General features: G+C 38.2%; 1 protein-coding gene across 3 annotated transcripts in view; it reads right to left on the reverse strand.

Moving 5' to 3' along the window:
• LOC5567775 overlaps positions 1-21,622 on the reverse strand; it is a 709,794-nt gene that overhangs the window by 293,305 nt on the left and 394,867 nt on the right. For all 3 annotated transcript variants that reach the window (XM_021856664.1, XM_021856662.1, XM_021856655.1), the window contains one exon: positions 19,767-19,889. In XM_021856664.1, the coding sequence (XP_021712356.1) occupies positions 19,767-19,889 (123 nt within the window). The remainder of the gene's footprint in view (positions 1-19,766; positions 19,890-21,622) is intronic.

Genomic DNA, 21,622 nt, shown 5'->3' on the forward strand with positions numbered 1-21,622 from the left:
GACACGCAGGCTTCGTCCTTTGGCGGAGAGGCCTGTGTCATCCGCAAACAAAGATTTTTGACATCCCTGAGGTAACTCAGGTAAGTCAGATGTGAAAATATTGTATAATATTGGTCCCAAAATGCTGCCTTGGGGAACACCAGCTCTTACAGGAAGTCTTTCAGATCTGGAGTTCTGATAATTAACCTGAAGTGTACGATTTGACAGATAACTTTGAATTATTCTAACAATGTATGTTGGAAAATTAAAATTTTTCAATTTTACAATCAAACCTTCATGCCAAACACTGTCGAATGCTTTTTCTATGTCTAGAAGAGCAAGACCAGTAGAATAGCCTTCAGATTTGTTGGAACGGATCAAATTTGTTACACGTAAAAGTTGATGAGTGGTCGAATGTCCATGGCGGAATCCGAACTGTTCATTGGCAAAAATTGAATTCTCGTTGATGTGGGCCATCATTCTGTTCAAAATAACCTTTTCAAAAAGTTTACTGATGGAGGAAAGCAAACTGATTGGACGATAGCTAGAAGCTTCTGCAGGATTTTTGTCTGGTTTTAAAATTGGAACAACCTTAGCATTTTTCCATTTGTCAGGAAAATATGCTAATTGAAAACATTTGTTAAATATATCAACTAAAAATGATAAGCTACTTTCTGGAAGTTTCTTGATGAGGATGTAGAAAATTCCATCATCGCCAGGAGCTTTCATATTTTTGAATTTTTTAATAATAGTTCTCACTTCTTCCAAATCAGTCTCCCAGGCATTTTCGAAAACGTTCTCTTGATTGAGAATATTTTCGAACTCCTGAGTAACTTCATTTTCAATTGGACTAGTAAGTCCTAAATTAAAATTGTGCGCACTTTCAAACTGCATAGCAAGTTTTTGAGCTTTTTCGCAATTAGTTAGTAATAATTTGTTTTCCTCTTTCAATGCCGGTATAGGCTTCTGAGGTTTTTTCAAGATTTTAGATAATTTCCAAAAGGGCTTAGAGCCGGGGTCCAATTGAGAAATTTTATTTTCAAAATTTTTGTTTCTTAAATCTGCAAAACGTTTCTTGATTTCTTTCTGCAAATCCTGCCATATAATTTTCATAGCAGGATCACGAGTGCGTTGAAATTGCCTTCTCCTCACGTTTTTAAGACGGATCAAGAGTTTAAGATCATCGTCTATAATCACGGATTCAAATTTTACTTCACATTTTGGAATTGCAATGTTTCTGGCTTCAACAATGGAATTTGTTAAAGTTTCAAGAGCATTGTCAATATCAATTTTAGTTTCTAAAGAAATGTTAACATCAAGATTAGAGTCAACATACGTTTCATATATATTCCAGTCGGCTCGTAAATAATTGAAAGTGGAGCTGATAGGATTGAGAATCGCTTCATGCGATATTTGAAATGTAAAAGAAACATGATCAGAATCAAAATCAGCATGAGTAACTAATTGGCTACAAAGATGACTAGAGTCGGTTAAGACCAAGTCAATCGTAGATGGATTTCTAGAAGAGGAAAAACATGTAGGGCTATCAGGGTATTGAATTGAGAAATATCCTGAAGAGCACTCATCAAATAAAATTCTGCCGTTGGAATTACTTTGAGAATTATTCCATGACCGATGTTTGGCATTAAAGTCACCAATGACAAAAAATTTTGACTTATTGCGAGTTAATTTTCGCAAGTCAGTTTGAAGCCAATTAACTTGCTGTCCAGAGCATTGAAAAGGCAAATAGGCAGCTATGAAAGTATATTTACCAAACTGTGTATCAACAGAAACACCTAAAGTTTCAAAAACTTTAGTTTCAAATGACGAAAACAGTTGATGTTTTATACGCCTATGAATGATGATTGCAACTCCCCCACATGCCCCATCAAGTCGATCATTACGATAAACAAAAAAGTTAGGATCTTTTTTAAATTTGGATCCAGGTTTTAAATATGTTTCTGTAATAACTGCTATATGCACGTTATTAGCTGTAAGAAAATTAAACAGCTCGTCCTCTTTACCATTCAGAGAACGAGCATTCCAATTTAAAATATTTAAATTATTATTTGGATCCATTAGAAAAACGTAATCCAATAACAATTTTATTTGTAAATTTTACACCTACTTGGACTGCTTCAGTCATAGTGGTGGCTTTGAACATTGCATCAATCATTAGATTCAATTGTTCAGTTAGAAAATTAAAATCAGAGGCAGACATATCATGTGATGATTTCCCATTGGAATTTTCGGTAGACGAAGAAGCGGGGTAGGAGTTACCTGTGGCGGTAGGGTTTTTTCCATTTGATTTGAAACAAGTAGAATGGGTACTCATGGAACCAACAGGGGAAGAGTTCAAATTACCTGCTACGATATCGGCAAAGGATTTACCGTGGGTAGATACATTCGAAATTGAAAGATTCGAACGGCTACCCGACGGATTAAAATTAGTTTGTGAATGAGCATGATTATGATCTTCCTGGTGGGTATGATTCCTAATCAAGCGATCGTTAACTGAAAAATGAGCATTGTTCGATACTCTACCAGGCAAATTCCGGAAACGACCGTTATCGTAACGGATATTATCCTTCATCTGCTTGGCACGAGCCTCAACGACTCTTTTGCGTGAAATGCATTCCCAAAAGTTAGCTTTGTGAGGGCCCTTGCAATTGGCGCATTGAAATTTTCTGGTATCTTCTTTCACAGGACAGTCGTCCTTAGCGTGAGAAGAACCTCCGCAAATCATGCATTTAGCATCCATGCGACAATTTTTTGTACCATGACCCCACTTTTGGCACCGACGGCACTGAGTGGGGTTCTGGTAATTTCCTCCAGGTTTCTGGAAATGTTCCCACGTCACACGGACATCGAACATAAGTTTAGCTTTTTCTAAAGCTTTAATATTATTTAGTTCTTTTTTGTTAAAGTGAACTAAATAATATTCTTGAGAAAGCCCTTTCCGAACAATGCCAGATTGGGTTCTCTTTTTCATAATGATTACTTGGACTGGGGAAAAACCAAGTAAATCATTTATTCCATTTTTGATCTCTTCAGGTGACTTATAGTCACTTGAGAGACCTTTCAAGACGACTTTGAACAAACGTTCAGTTTTGTCGTCATAAGTAAAAAATTTGTGCTTCTTCTCTTCAAGATATCTGAGAAGAAGTTCGCGATCTTTAAGAGTTTCCGGCAAAACGCGACAGTCTCCTTTCTTTGCGATTTGGAAGGAAACCTTGATTCCCCTAATGGAGTTCAAGATCTCCTGCCTAAATCCCCCAAATTCGGAACAACTGACCACGATAGGCGGCACTCTTTGCTTCCTCACTTGAATCAAAGAGCCTGGGCTAGAGGCTGCTTCGATTTGGTGTTCGGAAAATTTGTCTAGAGCATCGAACTGATTGCTCATTTCAATACAATTATTCATTTCACCCTTGGAAGAAACTTCGCATTCCGGGGAAGCGTCCTTTCTACCATTCTTGCCACGTGTAGTGACAGTTTTAAAACCCACTTTTTTGGAAGGAAGTAGTGAATTCAGAGATTCACCCTTCCTTTTGTTAGTTGTTGATACCATGTTTAGTTAACAAACGAGAAAGACGTGACCTTCGAGAGGTTTTTTTCCCTAGACGGTGTCCAAGAAGGATTACCACCGCTAGCTTTCGCCAACGGGTCCAACGAAAAATCGAAGGCACGGGTCCAAACAAGGATCGTAAAGGGATCAATAGTAGAAAAAATAGTACTGAAAAGTACTGTTTTAGTAGCACTGAAAAGTACCGTTTTTAATTTTAGCACTGAAAAGTACTGTTTGTGTAGCACTGAAAAGTACTGTTTTATTGCTTTAGGTAGTTTTTAAGAAAACTTCCAAGAGCAGAGAGAATTCGTGTACGCACAGCACGAAGGTACGATGCGCACTGACGATGGAAAACCCTAATACTCCCGACCCAGTCGTGCTCGTGTCATCATGCCAACAAAGTCGCTCTGGTACTGAGGTCGAGGATGGTGTCGGGGTCTTTCAAACTCCTTTTGCAGGCAAGTACCCGCTTAATTACATTCATTCGCCACCTGAAAGGTTTTCAATTCCTAGTACTGTCGCCGATTTCAACTCAACTTTACTCTCCGTTTCAACACTGGGCCGCACTGTATCCAGCTTAATCCAGCTCCATCCGACCTAATCGAGCTTACAACAGATTCCCGTCATCACAGTCGTCCCGGTCCTAGTGTCGGATGTGGAGACGGGGTCTTCCAACACCCTTCTGCAGGCGAGTATCTATTCCATCATGATTTTGGGCCGTCCAATAGTTTTCCGGCTTTCAGCTTCATCACTGATGTGTTCGGAAGTAGAGATGGGGTCTTCCAACATTCGACTTCCAACGCTGTCTCATGCACTGGATATTTCATCAATGACGTGGTAAATACAACATCTGCTTTCGAATGGTCAATGGAAATCTCAGGTGATCCAGCTGCGTATGCGGCAGATGAAGGAGAAGAAGTGGCGAGAGTGACGAATGAAGAGCTGGCAGAAGTCGTGAAATCATTCGCGTCGAACAAGGCACCGGGACCCGATGGTATCCCGAATGTTGCCCTAAAAGCGGCAGTGAACGTGGATCCAGACATGTTCAGATCCACGATGCAACGCTGCATTGATCAAGTAATCTTCCCGGATGTATGAAAGCGACAGAAATTGGTGCTACTACCAAAGGCGGGAAACCACCAGGTGACACGTCGGCGTATATATCTATCTGTCTACTGCTACTACGACGGGCAAGTTATTCGAGAGGTTGATTCTCAACAGGCTAGTACCGTATACGAAGAGTGCGGATGGCCTGTTCAACAACCAGTTTGGATTCAGAAAAGGTAAATCTACTCTGAACGCCATCCAGTCGGTCGTTCAGACAGCTGTGGTGGCAATCGAGCATAAAAGGAGCGGCATCCGTTATTGCGCGGTTGTCACTCTGGATGTGAAGAATGCGTTCAACAGCGCAAGCTGGGAAGCAATAGCACACGCACTTCACCGTCTCAATGTACCGGTGCAGTTGTGTAAGCTTCTAGAAGCTATTTTCTAAAGCTATTTTGATGGTAGGATTCTACTGTAAGACACAGAGGAGGGGCAGAAAAGCGTTCGATTTACCGCGGGAGTACCTCAAGGTTCAATCATGGGCCCGCTGTTATGGAATGCGATGTACGATGACGTACTGGGGCTGCCCCTTCCGACAAAGGGGTACCAGAGGAGTCCGCGACACGTGTAAAGAGGAAACGCTCAGAAGCTGGCAGCAGGAATGGGATAACTCCACTAAAGGTAGATGGACCCATCGGCTAATACCAAATGTGTCAGATTGGTATAGTAGAGACCATGGGGAAGTGAACTTCCACCTGAAGCAGTTTCTGTCAGGACATGGTTGCTATAGACAGTACCTGCACAGGTTCGAACACTCAGAATCTCCTGCGTGCCCCAATTGTGCTGGTGTGGAGATCCAAAATATATACTTTGAGGATCCAAAATGTTTTGGTGTGTCCAAAATAATGAAAAACACTGATTCACAGTTCATTTTTTATTTTCGACGTTTTTTGGATCCTGTATGCCCGTATGGGCATTTTTATTTCGCAGCGGAAGTTTTACTCTACATTTTGGCATGTTCTTTGACCTGGTTACGCTGTGCAATTAATTATTGGGACAACACACTAAAATCACTTCTTAAGGGGTCCAAAATACGACCGTTACCCTATCACGAAAGTCTTTAGAATCCCTTTAAGAACTCATGTGATCACTTTTTCAAGCCCTTGTTATACTCCACAAGCCGTGATAGACATATTAAGACCTTTACAAGTGACAACTCAACAGAATTTTAACTTTCATATTGATTTATGAGGGGCCCAGATAGCCGTAGTAGTAAATGCCCAGCTATTCAACAAGAGCAGGTTGAGGGTATTCATATTTTTCTTAGCATCACGGGCCCAGATAGCCGTAGCGGTAAACGCGCAGCTATTCAGCATGACCATGCTGAGGGTCGTGGGTTCGAATCCCACTGGTCGAGGATCTGGTTGGAAATTTTCTCGATTCCCAGGGCATAGAAGTAACTTCGTACCTGCCACACGATATACACATGCAAAAATGGTCAATCGGCAAAGAAAGCTCTCAGTTAATAACTGTGGAAGTGCTCATAAGAACACTAATCTGAGAAGCATGCTTTGTCCCAGTTGGGACGTAACGCCAGAAAGAAGAAGAAGACGTCCTCTCTGCAACAACGTCTGCTTCTCAGCTAAGTTAGTGAGGTTAGCTGCCTGCGAAGAGGGTCAGTTTGTCTCAGTCACCATCTGATACTGACGGAGGATGGACGTGCTCCCGTCGTGCTGGCGTCTTCTGGTGGCTGCACGGGTTGTTTGTGGAGGGGCTGGGAATCTAACCCATGACCTTCCGCTTATGAAGCGAAAGCGTAACCTCAAGGCTACAGACCCCCTTAAATTTTATGATTTTATAAGATGTAGTATTCTTTTTCTTGCAGCTTTGCTCTTGTTATGCAAAAGGTTACAGCTGGTTTTGTCACTGTTTTCGCAGTTAAAATTGAACCATTCTCAATCCATCAGGTGAAACATACGGGGAAAAATGCATCCACCTCGCCCCTCATCAAGTCCCAATTTAACTAAACAGACAGGTTGCATTAGCGTATCGCTAACCATGGTACGGAGCAATCACATCACATCGTTCTACATCGCAGTCCACATCCTCGTCTCATGGTGAATGTCGTAAAAAGAACCGCTTTCAAATCTTAACGATTTCCACCCCATCAAGCTCGTTACAAGGGGATGACGAAGGCGACCGAAGTGGGAGTGCTTGTGGAGTCTTCAGCGCTTTGCTAACGACTTTGGACCTGCACATTCTTACTTTGCTCTCTAAACATTCCGAGAAGCCATTACACCGAATGAGAGAAACGCGGTGGGATAACGGTATGTGGTGGGGGTGTGCTGAAAGTGCCATTCTGCCCGAAAGCAGAGGACTGACTCGTGGATGGAGCAGTGCAATCAATGCGAGTTATGTGGGACAAATCGATTTCCATTCCCTAGCTCACGGCAGGCTGGCAGTCGTTCTTAGTTAAGCATGATGAACGACTTTCAAGGCGATGGGAAGGGGCATGGTGTGGCTGAAACCGTTATAAACGATAAAAATGACCCACAATTGTGTTCACCAAATTTGAAAAATATGGTATCCTAGCATCGTGAACTTGATTTTTTTTTCATCTGTGCAAAGTAAATCCTATTTACGTAATTGGTCGTGGGTACATAAACAAAATTTTATATAAATGGACTCATTACGTATGGAATTTTTGTTCGTAAATGAAATTCTTTCGCTCAAAATACAGTTTGCGTGAAATTTCGTATGATGTTTTCTAATAACTATAGATTCCCGTTGTTGAAGTCCCACTAGAATATACTAACTAATTATGATTTATCGTTTACGGCTCACCAGTCGAGTGGAGGTTTGAACAACTAGCGTAAAACTATACATCACATATATGTTGCAGTAGGATTAAATGGACAAATTGAAATTAAATTTGTGAAAAAGTTACACGTCTTGTCAGTGAAAATCGCATGATTTCATTAGACAGGGCACGTTAACCCTACACCACGAGAGGACTCATGGACGCAGAAGTTAGCTTTAATTCGATTTCAACTCAATAATCACGTGTTAATAACGGGTTCAGACACACCGCGGAGATGCACGGGATGAATTCATGGGAAATAGAAAGCAGGATGTTTCCCTCGCGGAAGACAGTTTCAGCCACCTACCTACATTATCGATACCGGCAGCGGGGTCGGGGTGAAGTCACGTTGCTAATGAGCGAAGGCATTTCTGATAACGCCAAGCCCGGTGCTTTCGCTGTGCTTCATTTGTTTGGATCTGGTGCGAGAAGTGGGGAGGATTGGTTGATTTGTCAGGATTCGAGATAAATGCGGAAAGGTGACGATGAATCGATTTGTGTTGGTGGATCTGCGGTTTATCTTGTTAGGCATGTGCTTGGGTTTCGTGAGTTTTACGATATTTAAAGCTGTTTAGAGTAATGCAGATTAAACTTTTTTTATTTTTTTATTCAATTATGCAACACTTAAAATTTCAACGCGTTCAAAACACTCAATCGAGCATGACAGCGATGTGCCGATTTTATCATATTGTTTCTAGTAAAAAAATCCAATCCTAGAACTTATATTGCAGATTTATACAAACTATATTAATACTATCACATGCATAAATGGCTCCTGTAGGTGGGAATCATCCCAGAAAACGGGCCAATTTCGCAAAGCACGCTGGTAGGAGCTTAAGGGCATAGTAGACACATTCAACGAATGCTCATTTTAAGACTATAAAATGGTAATGCTTCTCAACTACCCTCAATATACAAGTTTTATGTAAGTTCTACGGGGCCTTCCTTAGCCAAATGGTTAGAATCCGTGGCTACAAAGCAAAGCCATGCTGAAGGTGTCTGAGTTCGATTCCCGGTGAACGAATTTGTGACGAAGTATGACGAGGGAGAGGGAGGGGTCCTATCTAGTGGACGTAGCATTTTGAATCAAGTCGGTAAAAAGAGAGGCACTGAAAAAAATGGCATGCTATTATTTTTATCAAACTTCTTTTTTTTTTACTACAATGAGCTACAAAACATTCATATCACAAGAATAAAAAAAATATCTATGAAATTTAAGATTTTCTGCAATCAAACAAGATGTTTTGAAGCTTTAATTAATTATGTGAATATTATATTATATTCGTGTCTAAATTCATTAATTTATAAATGAACAAGGTAAAAGTTTATTAATTTAATTAAAAATCAAGGCTTTAACTACTTGGAGTACCGTAATCCGGGGTATCATTGATCAGCGGGGTAACATTGATCGGAATGACTCATCTCGTGAAAAGTTCGCATAATCATTAATTGATGGAACATTTCCAAATCATGAATGGTGCTCCCCTTTCATGAGCTAATAAAAGTGATGATTTTTGCGAAAATTCCGTTTACCTTATACGTAAATTTGGCAACTTTTCGAAACAATCATGTCAATGGTTAAGGATGACACTAACAAACATTCATGTCTCACATAAGTTCTGTAAACGATATCATAAAGGAAAATGCGATTCTTTCTAAAAACTGCATCGCCGAAAACGAATCCGTTGTCAAAACAAGGCAACATTACCGAATAACTGTTAAGAATGTAAATTTCCCTTAGGAAATTGCCTAGCTTTAGGCGTATTCCGTGGTTCGAGGTGTTTTTAATTTTAAAATAATTCAAAATGTAAATGACTGGTAAGTGTTTGGCCTTCACATTCGTCTTCAGGGGCCATGATTTAAGTAAGTGACGACATTTTCAATATTACCGAACGTTGTTTACATAAGTGATCAATGTTACCCCTAAGAGTATGCGATATGGATTTTTTCCATGTCGATACGAAATGAAACGATACGCGGAATATCTTGCGCTTATAATGACGAAACGAAACGAAATTTAAAAATGTTTCGTGTAAATCGATACGAAATCACATATCTCACGGAATTTTTCGAAACGGAACGAAATTTTTAAATTTGTTTCGCGGAATACGCGTTTAAGTTGTTTTTTTTTTTCTTGTCAAAAGCTGGAAATTTGACAATAGGCATAACAAACGTCTTTTTAAATCCTTTACCATATGGAAACCTTAGCGTTGCTTAGCGGAATCCTTACATGTTTTGGTAAGACCCTTTTCTGTTTGTTTGAAATCTTCTTAATAACTTCATAAGGTTTCATTTCAATATATCTGACACTCACACAAGGCAATGAGTGGGTTTAAATTAAATTTTACATCTAAGAAGTGGGTCGAAAAGCAGTTACAAATATTTGAAACAATCTCAAAAATATTGAGAGGAGCCCAAAATTAATTTGATTTTTAGAAATGCCTTACATTTTTTTTAATCATGTGGATGTGATGTTATGCTTACATATACCATAAAACATGGAATAATGATATTCATTTTTTTTGCTGTAGTTTATGCTTTGTGGCACAAGTCGATAAGTGATCATGAAAACACAGACCCTGTCCCAGGTGGAACATAACGCCATAAAGAAGAAGAAAAATAAGTAGAACACAGGAAACTGGAATACTTGCTTTAGTATTTGCTGGAGTATTGAATTAAATTAAATTTAAAAAAAAATCCATCAACACATACCTAAAAAATCAATCAAGATAAATTTGAAAGAACTGCAAAAGTAATAAACTCTAAATAAGATATTTGGACAGCATCTTTACTAGGATTGCCTGTTGGGGTTAATTAAGAAGTTCCTAATAAATTTTCTGGAAAAGCCTTGCATAAACTGTGAATCAATTTTGGAGGGATCAAATCTGGATGAATGCAAACTTTTAAAGTAAACCTTGTAGAAAATACTGAAGGTATTTCTATTATTTTGTAGAGCAAATAATGGAGAAATGATCCCATTCCAAAATCTGTGAAGGAATTTCTGAACGATTTCTGGAAGAATTAAGGATTGTTGATATTATCTCATTTTCAGATTTTTTGTTTAAAACTGACTACAAAATCACGTTTTCACTAAATTTTGAACCTCGAGAGTACTTTAAAAAATATTTGAAAATTTCGAAAAAAAAGCTTTGAACTTGGACTACATAGCATAGAGGAACCGCAAATAAGATTGACAAGTTCGCCTATGTTCGTTCAGATAATCCGTATTTCAATGAGCTAAATTTGATGTTTGGCTTATTTTTTTCTCAAGATTTAGATGTGCGAAAACCGAAAAAAAATTTTTTTGCGCTTTTCTATTGAGAAATACTCTAGGTACCCCACCAAACTTGAATCTAAATCCGGAACCAATTTTGATGGTGCATGCAATGCATGAATCAAATTTATAACTGATTTGTGATTATTACTAAAACAAATCATCAAAATCGATCGAACAATGGCGAAACTAGAGAATTTTTAAACTTGATGTCGGTATTGAAAAGTTTAAGGGGTCTATTTTATAAGTCGAGTCGATCAAAATGACTCGACTGGAGTCACTGTCGACCGAAAAATTTGCTCGACTCGGCTCTGTCACTCGAGTTTTTCGACAGTTGTCACTCTATGTGACTGGATTACTATGGGAGTCGACGGGTGACATCTGAAATATGCATGCTTGCTTTGATCGACAATGAATACAGACGAGTCACATGAATCTGCTCGATTTACAAAATAGGCCCCTATGTCACGTTATAAGAGTACAGAGAAGTTGGTGGTGTGGTACAGCGTGAATAAACCTAGATTCATTTTTTGATATAAAATAATGTATGCATCTTCCTTGTTTAAGGTGGATATAAATCGAAGGCATACCTCAGAATTTCAAGAGCACAAATCTAACGAACCCGACAGCGGTTCAAGCTGAACACTTGATCGATTGGCCATCGAGTAACCAATCGAGAACCCATACCACAGTTATGAATCTAAGATAAGACGATTCCTAAAAAAACGCCAAAACGTATGCTTTCACTAGCACACCATACGTTTGCCTCGCAGATAATTTGCTGTTATAGTGTTCTGATCCATGATATGAGTCGATTTGATCCATGATACGGACCCATTTTTGACTGTAGCTGCTAGGAGTAGAAGGAAACGCTTTGCTTTTTATTGTTCGAAATTAAACTCGAATTTCGCGAAATTCCGTTTTATTCCGTTTGTTTTCAATTTTCCGTGGAAATATTTTAACAATTTGGCGAAACGAAACGAAATAGCAAAATTCAAATTTCGCCTGTGCGAGTTCCGTGGAATTCCGCGGAATTTCGTTTCGAAGCGTATTTGACGGAATCATTCGGTATTTCGCATACCCTTAGTTACCCCATATCATCTAAATCAAAAAATCGCCTAAAACATTTTTTTTAACCATTCTTAACCCTTCAGTCGTCGCGTGGTTTGCCACCGTCAGAACTACCACGCTGCTGTCGTGAACGAATAACAGTTTTTTTCAACAGTGTTGTAAAAAATACAACAGCGCGACGACTGAAGTGTTAAATCGTTCAAAAAACAAAATAAAGTATATAGTCACGAGCTATAGGGGGCAGTACTTGTTTTAAAAATATAAAATTTGCCACATTTGCATTTTCAAACGAAATATTTAAGAAATTTTCAAAAAATGAACAATGTTACCCCGAATTACGGGTTTCAGAAACCCTCCCGGAGATCTGCTACATCTGAAAAAGTCTCTTTGACAACTTTGACAACCTGTAGTTTCGTAACCAAACAAGTAATCTTAACCGTCCTCATATTGTTGAATAGGTATTCACGTGGACTGTAAAAAGAGATTCTCAAATCACTTAGTTATTTCTAACAGGCTCCGGAAACCCGAAACATCCGAAAAGTAAATTTCCCTCGCAGTTTTGTATATGTAATTCACATCGGTACTATTCGGTTGATGGATATTTTGGCATATATTTTTTGTAATAAGGAACCAATTACAGGCGCACGTCCTCTATCCAGTTCCTGGAGACCCGGAAGGTGGCCAATCTGGACAATTCGATGAAATTACTCAGATTTATGCTCCAAATTGTGTCAAATTCTTTACAATTTTTTATGTTTGGATGTATTTCGCCAAAATGATGAAAGGATGGTCATTCTGGTTTTCTTGGAGTACCGGAATGACCACCAGGAAATCCGTAGCATGGGACCACAAAGTTTTAGCAACAAAAGTACGCATGCGACGGCTCAATCTTCATGATTTTGTGACTCCCTGTGACTCTTCTAGTTCAATTATTGATGAATGATCACTTTGGTTCTTCTGGGCCACCGAAATAATCCAGGAAAGACCACCGGAGATACCCGTATTGTGAGAAATTTCAGGTTTTGTAACAATACTAGACATGTGACGGATCAATTTTCCTAGTTTTCTGAGCACGTGACCCATCTTACATAATAATGAATGGATGGCCAGTCTAGTCCTTTGCTGAAATAACCTAGGTGACTACCTATGAAACTCGTATCGTGCGGTACATTAGTTTTCGTACCATAACAAGACATTCGACGGCTGAATCTCCCTGTTTTTTCGGGCATGTGACTTTTCTCACACAATAACAAGTAAATTTTCATTCAGGTCCACAGGTTTCAGGTTGGCCGAGAATCTTTCTGTGGTGTAATTGATTAAGGCGCCCAATTCAGCGTATTAGGAGTCGTGGGATCGAAGCTCACCAGAACGATTGCATGGTTTTTCATATATAAATTTGTCCAAATCGACTTTTGTGTATTCGAACTTCAGGTGTTATTTTTACTGTCAGAATTAGCCAGGGTGGTCGTTCATATATAATTGAACTAGAAGAGTAACAGGTATTTAAAGTCATGAAAATTGCACCGTCGCATGCATAATTTTGGTAGAAAAAACTAAAATATTCCCCTATACGGATATCTCCGGTGATCATTCCTGGGTCATTTAGGTGGTCCAGAAGTACCAAAGTGGTCATTCATCAATAATTGACCTAGAAGAGTCACAGGTATTTAAAATCATGAATTTGAAACTGCTAGGTTATTTCAATCAAAACTTTGAATTTTGAAATGGGTCGAAAAAGACCCAAGGTCTTTACATAGGTTAATAGTACAAATTTAGTTTTCCATTTAGTATTACAAAATTAAATAGTATAAATGTTACATGAATAGAGAATCTCAAGTGTCAAATGTTGCACACATCGTCATTAAGTTCCACAAAACCAATGATATACTTGTCAGATTTGCTTTAGAAAACAATAATTCTTCTTCTTCAAACATTCTAGTATTACTTTCTCCACTTGAACTGATAATGTTTCTAGAATTATTACCCCATGAGTACTAGGGTGGTTCAAAATTTACAAAAGTTTGAAAATCCAATCTCCTATATCTTCTTTATCATCCTTACCTTAAAAATAAAGTGCTGTGAAATTTTCAGTTTTTTAGCTGGTGATTTAAAGGTGGCCCAAAGACTATGTAGGTTTATATGAAATTTACCAGGAAGTAATTTTGAAAAATGTTTAAATCACGTTAGTACTGGAATGTAAGTACAAACCTATCACCCTATAGTGCAAACTTATTCTTCAAATCATAATAAAGGAATTTACTGAAGAGAGCAATTCAATCCGAAAGATAAGAGAAAAGATGTCCATAAGTTTGTTTGCCAAGCAAAATGTCAAACAAAATTAGCGAAAATAAGATTCGTTTCTTCAGAAACATCCTTAAATAATGTTTGAAGAAAGAGTTTTCACTCAGCTTACTGTTCTTATGAGCACTTCCACAGTTAATAACTGAGAGCTTTCTTTGGGTGGTAGATCATTTGGCATAAAGTCGTTTGGCATAAAGTCGTTTAGCATAATAGTCGTTTGGCATAATGAGTCTGAAATTAAGAATTTCTTAAGATGACATTCGTTTTTTCGTGTGAAATGTTTCCCATACAAAATAGGGTGTATGTATTCAAAACGGTACCCTTCTTTAAAATATTAATTCATTTTTGAGAGCCGCTGTTGGAATAGATTTTTGCACAGAAGGTTTTGATATATTTAGCACAAATTTTTAGCACACACATTTTTTTTTTAATGTGATGTAATCATAATTATAAGTATAAAAAATGATTTGAAATTTAAATAAATTTCACCTTCTTTTATACATAGGCTGTTTTTTGGAGTTATATTTTTTAGATATTTTTTTGCTTCCAACTGACAAAGGGTGTGCTACTTTTCCCAGAATGTCGGTTCCCCGAATGTCGTTACCCTGAACGCCAGTTCCCCGAATATCCCGCTTCCCCGAATAGCCTACTTCCCCGAAAAGTTTGTAGCACTTATAATTGTCGTAACTTTATACATTTCAGCGTTGTAAACGAACTGGCCATCTGATATGCACCCTTCTTTATTGAATTGGCGGTTCTTTCGAGTTTTACCGTGCTCAGCATTTTTGCCAACATGTGTATAGCCGAAAATGACTGAATACCTCCTTCTTTTGATTGCTTATCGTTCTTTCTCGTTCACTATCCAGCCACTGAAGGCTATTATAGCACCTATTTAAACTGCACCACTTTTTGAGGAAAAGGGTCATTCGGGGAACCGGCATTCGGAGAAACGACATTCAGGGAAAAGTAGCAAAATCACTTCGATGATTCCGAACGCAATTATGATCCGTTTTATTATTAGCGTCCAATCATCTATTGGTTCAATAATTAATTTTGCCTTCTCTTAATAATAGGCTGTTCTTCATATTTAAATTTTATTAGCTTAATGTTAACCATTTTTATTTTTTGTTATTTATCAATTCTCGCAAGACGTGCTGTTGGAATGATTGTTACTTGTTGGAATAGATAGAACCTGCCGATATTCATCATATATTTTTTTTTCTTTTGCAAACACAAGATCTCATTTTGAGATGTTGCAAAAAAAAAAAAATTTCAATAACACATTTTTCCTTCTTTTGATAATAGACAGTGTTTTTGATGTACACTTTCAAAATTAAAATTTATATTGAATCGTTCAAAAGTTTTGCCACAAACATTTTTTTTTTTCAAAAAAGAATTGTTCGTTTGAGTTATGTTGTGAGAAAATATGTTTCGTTAGAGGTGGTTCATTAGTTACGTAAGACAATTTTCGGGGTTTTCCAACCCCCCCCCCCCCAAAGGTAAGATTTTTTGAATTTAAATTAAAAATAAATTGTATGGTGCGTAAGAAATCTCAGACCTCCCCCTCCCCCATGAAACCTTACGCAATTAATGAACAGTTCCTTAGAGCCTTTAATATTTCAAACGAAAAAAACCTGCTCTAACTTAGGCTATTTTTGCAGTATGCTGCCATAATAGATCCATGAATAAGAGCTTTTAATATTTTGAAAATAAATTTTCCTTTTTACCAAGTAATTTTCATCAAGTGTTACGTCAAAACTGGGACAGAGCTTGATATGCAGAGAAATGTTCTAAGCGCGTTCCCTTTAATAATAACTGCGAACATTTTTTGTCAATTTACTATTTTCAAATATGTATATCGCAACAAGCTCAACGATACTCTAAGTTCTGAGATGTTGAGAAAATTATTATTCCGAAATGATCTTCCAACAGGCCCGTCACGTGTTTTAATAAGTTATGCTCTCTACAATTTTTGACATTCATAGCTTGTAATATCCCTGAACGACCACCACGCTTATTGAGAGCCTACGAAAAATTTGTGCTATGGGGTCGATGGTGTTGATCTCGATAAAAGCTTCGAAATTGTCGATATTCATTCTAAGTCAATCATTAAGACAAATGGCCATTATGCCGAACGGGGTACAATCCTTTCTTTGCCAAATTTGCCATTTTTGCATTCGTATATCGTGTGGCAGGTAGGATGATACTCTATGCCCAGAGAAGTCAAGGAAATTTTCATTACGAAAAGCATGGCTTTGCTTTGTAGCCGCGGACTCTAACCACTTGGCTACGGAAGGCCCCATACTCACTTGATAATTTCCATACAGATTTAATAACCGCATGAGTTGACTGGATTAAATATATAGAATGAACTGTATCAAATGCATAAGCTCTTTTTATAATTCAGCCTTTCATTTGTTGTAAATTTTGAAGGAACATAAAATTGTGTCTTTTAGTAAATGAGTTCGTACATCATAAGGTCCTAGCCATAATGGCACAATCGTATCATCATCTATTCGTCCCTATAGCCTTCTTCAGAGAACTCTCATCAATCTTCCCAGACCAAGCGTTTGAAATTCCACAACATACCGAAGCATACTTCCACTGCATATAAGCCTCATGTGCCACCGAGAGACACGTGCAAACAACCTCAATCCCTTTTACTATCAAACAAGGAACCTCACGAATGCCAACTACCCTTCCATCGGAATCACCTCATCAGTGTCGGTAATAAAATTTTTCACCTTCTCTCCTCCATTTATCCAACGGAATAATGTGGTCGACACTCGCACCACCCCTCTGACAGCGTACATATAGCTAACGAGTGTTGGACTGCACACCTCTTAGAGAGTACTTCAAAAGCCGCTTAAATGAGGTATATGTGCGAGTTCGGAACATTCCCCTTTGTCACTTAGCGATGCCTGTACTTTGAACATTACCCAACAAGCATTCCGACCATAAATCAAGTGGCATCCAGATCTGGCTTTCACCCCATTTCTCCGAAAAAAGAAGCGTCATATAAGCCGCTTTAGCGGTGAACATCAACAAGATCCTCAAGTCGACATGTGTTCAACATGGCTGCTCATCTTCTTCACCATCCTGCCAAGGCATGCCACACGGCGAGGATGACGGTGAAACTCCAAACCCATAAGACCGCATCTTCCTTTTTTTTCACGGGTAAATTTTTCCTCGTTTTCTGCACCAAACCCAACAAAACACCCGGAGAACCCGATGCCGCACGATGTGCCGTGTATTTTTAATGCACAACCAACAGTTTAATTAAAGTAGACGCCATAAAGTCTATTTTCTTATGCTTCACTATACCTGGTTTCGTACTCTTATGCTCTTTCCCATATACACAACACTTGTCCACTTGCTTGTTTGTATTCTAGCTTAAACGGGGAGTCGGTTTTAATGCAGTCACGTGAGGATTTTCCTCTTTTCCTTGCCTGACGCACAGTGGGTGAAGTCCGATTTTTTAATTCCTTTATATTTGTTATATTTGTTTCATTTAGCATGAATGCCCTCAATGTAATTATAGAAAGTTAATTTTTATCCAGCATGAGCCCTAGATACTTAACTGCATCTGACTAATTTATGTAACCCCTCTTATCGTGACAACATGTCTACTTGAAAGTTTAAAATAAAAAGCTTATGGTTAATGCGCAAATGTTACTTGTTGAATTCTGGAACCATTAGGAGAAATCTTCCATTTTTGCAAGTATGAAGAAAGCATATCCAAACGTTTTTGCAATTTACTACAGATGACACGCAGGCTTTGTGGTTTGACGGAGAGGCCTGTATCATCCACAAATAAGATTTTTGACATGCCTGAGGTAACTCAGATAACTGCCTTGAAGAACACCAGATCTTACAGGAAGTCGTTCTGACTCGGAGTTCTGATAGTTAACCTGAAGTGTCAGATTTGACAATATAAAAGTTGATGAGTGGTCGAATGTTCATGTCGGAATCCGACCTGTTCATTGGCCAACATTGAATTTTCGTTGATGTGTTGTTGTATGGCTTTGTTTCATTTGTCAGGAAAATATGCAATTTTGAATCGTATTTTGTCCACTGTGCGACGGGAGTACCAGAGTGAAATCCTTCCCATTCGAGTTCACCCATTTGGTAAATCCGAGCAAATAACCCCCCTTTGCACCTGATCTCCCTCAAATTTCTTCCCATAACCACCAAGTGCAACTGAGGTAGGAACGCTGGAGAAACGATATGGAAGCGAAAGCTACCATCCAACCAACCAACCAACCGGTATCATTATTGATGGTGCTATACTGCGTCTATTTCTCCGTGGAAAATCTAGATTCCAAACCCCGACTAGAAGAACGCGGTTGTTGTTGGGGAGGATGACGATGATGATGATGCTGATGACGTCGGTGATGAAGACTTTGCCAGACCTTTCCCACCATGCGTGTTGCATCAGCGCTGCAGCAGCAGGACTACCGTTAGCGGAGAAGAGTTCAGTGTAGCGAATGCAGAATAGGTACAGTTTCCCCACAGTTATGGATCAACTAAGGGTCATTATTTAGAATCAAATATGATTGAAAAGCATTGTGACGCTGTATAAAACCAAATTAGCTCACTGGCAATGCAGCATACTATAGATTTTTCAGGAATTTTTAAAATAGTCGATTGTTTACGAAAACAAAGGAGGATTCATATTGTGGATCCATATTATGGATCAGAACACTATAACAGCAATTTATCTGCGAGGTAAACGAGTGGTGTGTTAGTGAACAGCATACGTTTTGGTGTTTCGGTCGGAATCGTCTTATTTTTGGTACGGTTTTCAATGCCCCACAGTTATGAATCAACGCTTCTATGCATTTAGCTGGCATTTATATCATACCGACGAGAAATGCTCAAGCATTTTATTATTGACTGCGATGCGATTCTGGTTCATGTAGGTGAAATGTGTTCTTCGTAATTGCAACTGTATTTGATACAGTCTCCGTTTAATCCTACTCTGATCAATATTTGTGTGCTATCCATAACTGAGGGGCGACTGTACCAAGCAGAAAATACAACCTGCATTGTCATCGCACAAGAGCATGCAAGTGTTGGCTCAGTCGTTGCAATTATACAAACGATTGTTTCAGCATTGTTGAGATAGCTGTAAAAGTGTTTCTGCTTGGTTTATAAAACTGTATTCCCATACACGTAAACCTGGCGCTCATTTGGAACAATAAAAAGTTTGGTTGAATTTCAAACTGGGAATTTATCTATTTTAAAATTTCAATTACTTGATCTAGATAACTGAGCAAAATAGCGAATCATCCATGTACAGGGTGTCTGTAAATTACCCGAACAACAAAATATGTGAAAGATTATCTTTCATTGGAAACAGTAAAAAGTTAATGTCCACAAACCTTTGCAATAAATCTATTTTTAACATTCTAGAGATTTTTTTTCTCTAAAAGTCTCTCAACGCTCCGTTAATGTTTGATAGTATCTGCAAGATCATGGCTGGAAATAGAAATTTATTCCGTTCATATGCTGTGATAGAAAACTATTAAACACTTTTGACTTCGTCACTGTTGAAGCAGTAGCTGATCTATTTCCGTTTGAATGCCAGAAACCATGAATGGCGTGGCTATACAAGCTGATGTATCCATGGCTCACAAACCCAAACCTAAAACTACATAATCACTTACCAGGGACTGGCCCGCACACTCGTGGGATGATCTCTAGGATGGCGGAACATGATGGATCCTCGAAACATAGTTGTCTCGCTAATATACAATTTAATATAGCTATTGCAGTCTTAATGTTCGGTCCTGAAAATATAAAAATGCAGAGAATATTGCGTTAGTATGAGGCGTACAACTACAGAATGACTATCGTTTGAAAAAGATGCAAAACTATGTAAAACACTAAGTGCTTTCGGAAGTTTAGCTAAGTAAATATTTAGGTAGTTATGAGTTTCATTCATAGTGCCGAATAAAGGCGCATGTCATTTCAACTCATTTACGAAACATTCGTCATTCAAGAGCGTGGCTTAGCTTGACATTCGAAAAGGCTTTTCATGCAAGCAACAATTTCAACTGTTATTAAAATAAATCAGAACACGATACTACGAAAACCGGAATGGAGCACCGACTCACGGTGATGCAATTTGTTGCGCTACACTAGCAGGGGTGTTCAACTGATTAATATGGTTTCGTTGTCGTTAGTCTAAAATAAAGGGGCCTACACCAGATTTACTGAAATTAAAATCTCGATATATACCAAGATCGAAAAAATTATCGGACTTAGGAATATTTATCGAAAATCTCACGAATTCCCGAAATTTTAATTTTAGTATCATTGGCATCGAGCAAGTTCGAAAATTGTGATGTAGTACAATCTTAGACGATTGTTTAGTTGCTTTTGGAAATGACTTACGTGTTAGTTAGCAGGCGAGAGCAAATTACCCCGCTCCATTGTGCGTAGAATGTATGGAGATGCGGGATAAAAATCAAAACTGGGAGATCAAGCAATATTAGCTCCTCGGTATGGAAGGGAAAGTTGTTCTTGGTCAAATGAACTGTAATTTGCATAATCAATTCAATTGATTCACATGCAAAATCTCGAAATTTATACTCAAATTGCTCAGAGACGTAAGAAATTATTTGCAAATATGTCACTTTTTACTCGTTGCTGCAAAAGGGACTTGACGCCGTTATATAAAACAATCGCATTTTTTCAGTTTTCAATATAAAATTTGAACAAAATCTAGGAAAATACATTTAAAATATATTGTTTTGAACATAATTAATGCTCTGGTGTATTGTCCGATTAAGCCAAGACTAGATAGCATCACAAGATTTAATAATTGTGCATTACCAAATAAAACAGCCCATTTTCATACTTGTGCTAGTAAAAGAGTGTACCTCCAAATAGTCGAAAATCTCGAAGAGCTGCAGGAAGTTGCTGCTGTATCTTTTAGACCTCCCAGTGGACATTCTAAGAAACAAGTCTGTGTACTGCATAGGGTGAAACTCGATTACATGACAGTATTTCGTAAGATGATTAATTTCATAATCAATCTCACGTGCCGATTCTTCAAATTCAAAGTCAAAATTGGTGTCCTTGTCTCTTCAAACATACTTTACGATCCTTCAGTCATGTTATCCCTAATATTTAAATCGAATATATTGATTTCAATTCTCTTGGTTCTAGTTGAATTAACTAATTAATTGACTCTTTATTATGAAGAAATTCATTCCGAGGCTGGTTCATCCCCGTACTAGTTGAAAATAATGTTAAAGAGATGCGATATCAAACAATTGTTTAGCTACTCTGACAACTGTCACTTTTTACGCTTGTTTTAATAGTTTTATATAGCTTATAGCTTACTTATACTTGTTTCCATAGAATATGCTATCTATAAACATTTCTGGATACTTATTATCGCCGAATAAAATAAGTTGAAATTTTGATGATTTGTTGATTTATATCTATGGAGCAACGTAGTGTGTGCCCTTTCGATAGTTAGGATAGCATTAAGGTGCAGACCCGTGTGACAGCA

This window comes from Aedes aegypti, chromosome 1, assembly GCF_002204515.2.
Source record: "Aedes aegypti strain LVP_AGWG chromosome 1, AaegL5.0 Primary Assembly, whole genome shotgun sequence".
NCBI lineage: Eukaryota > Metazoa > Arthropoda > Insecta > Diptera > Culicidae > Aedes > Aedes aegypti.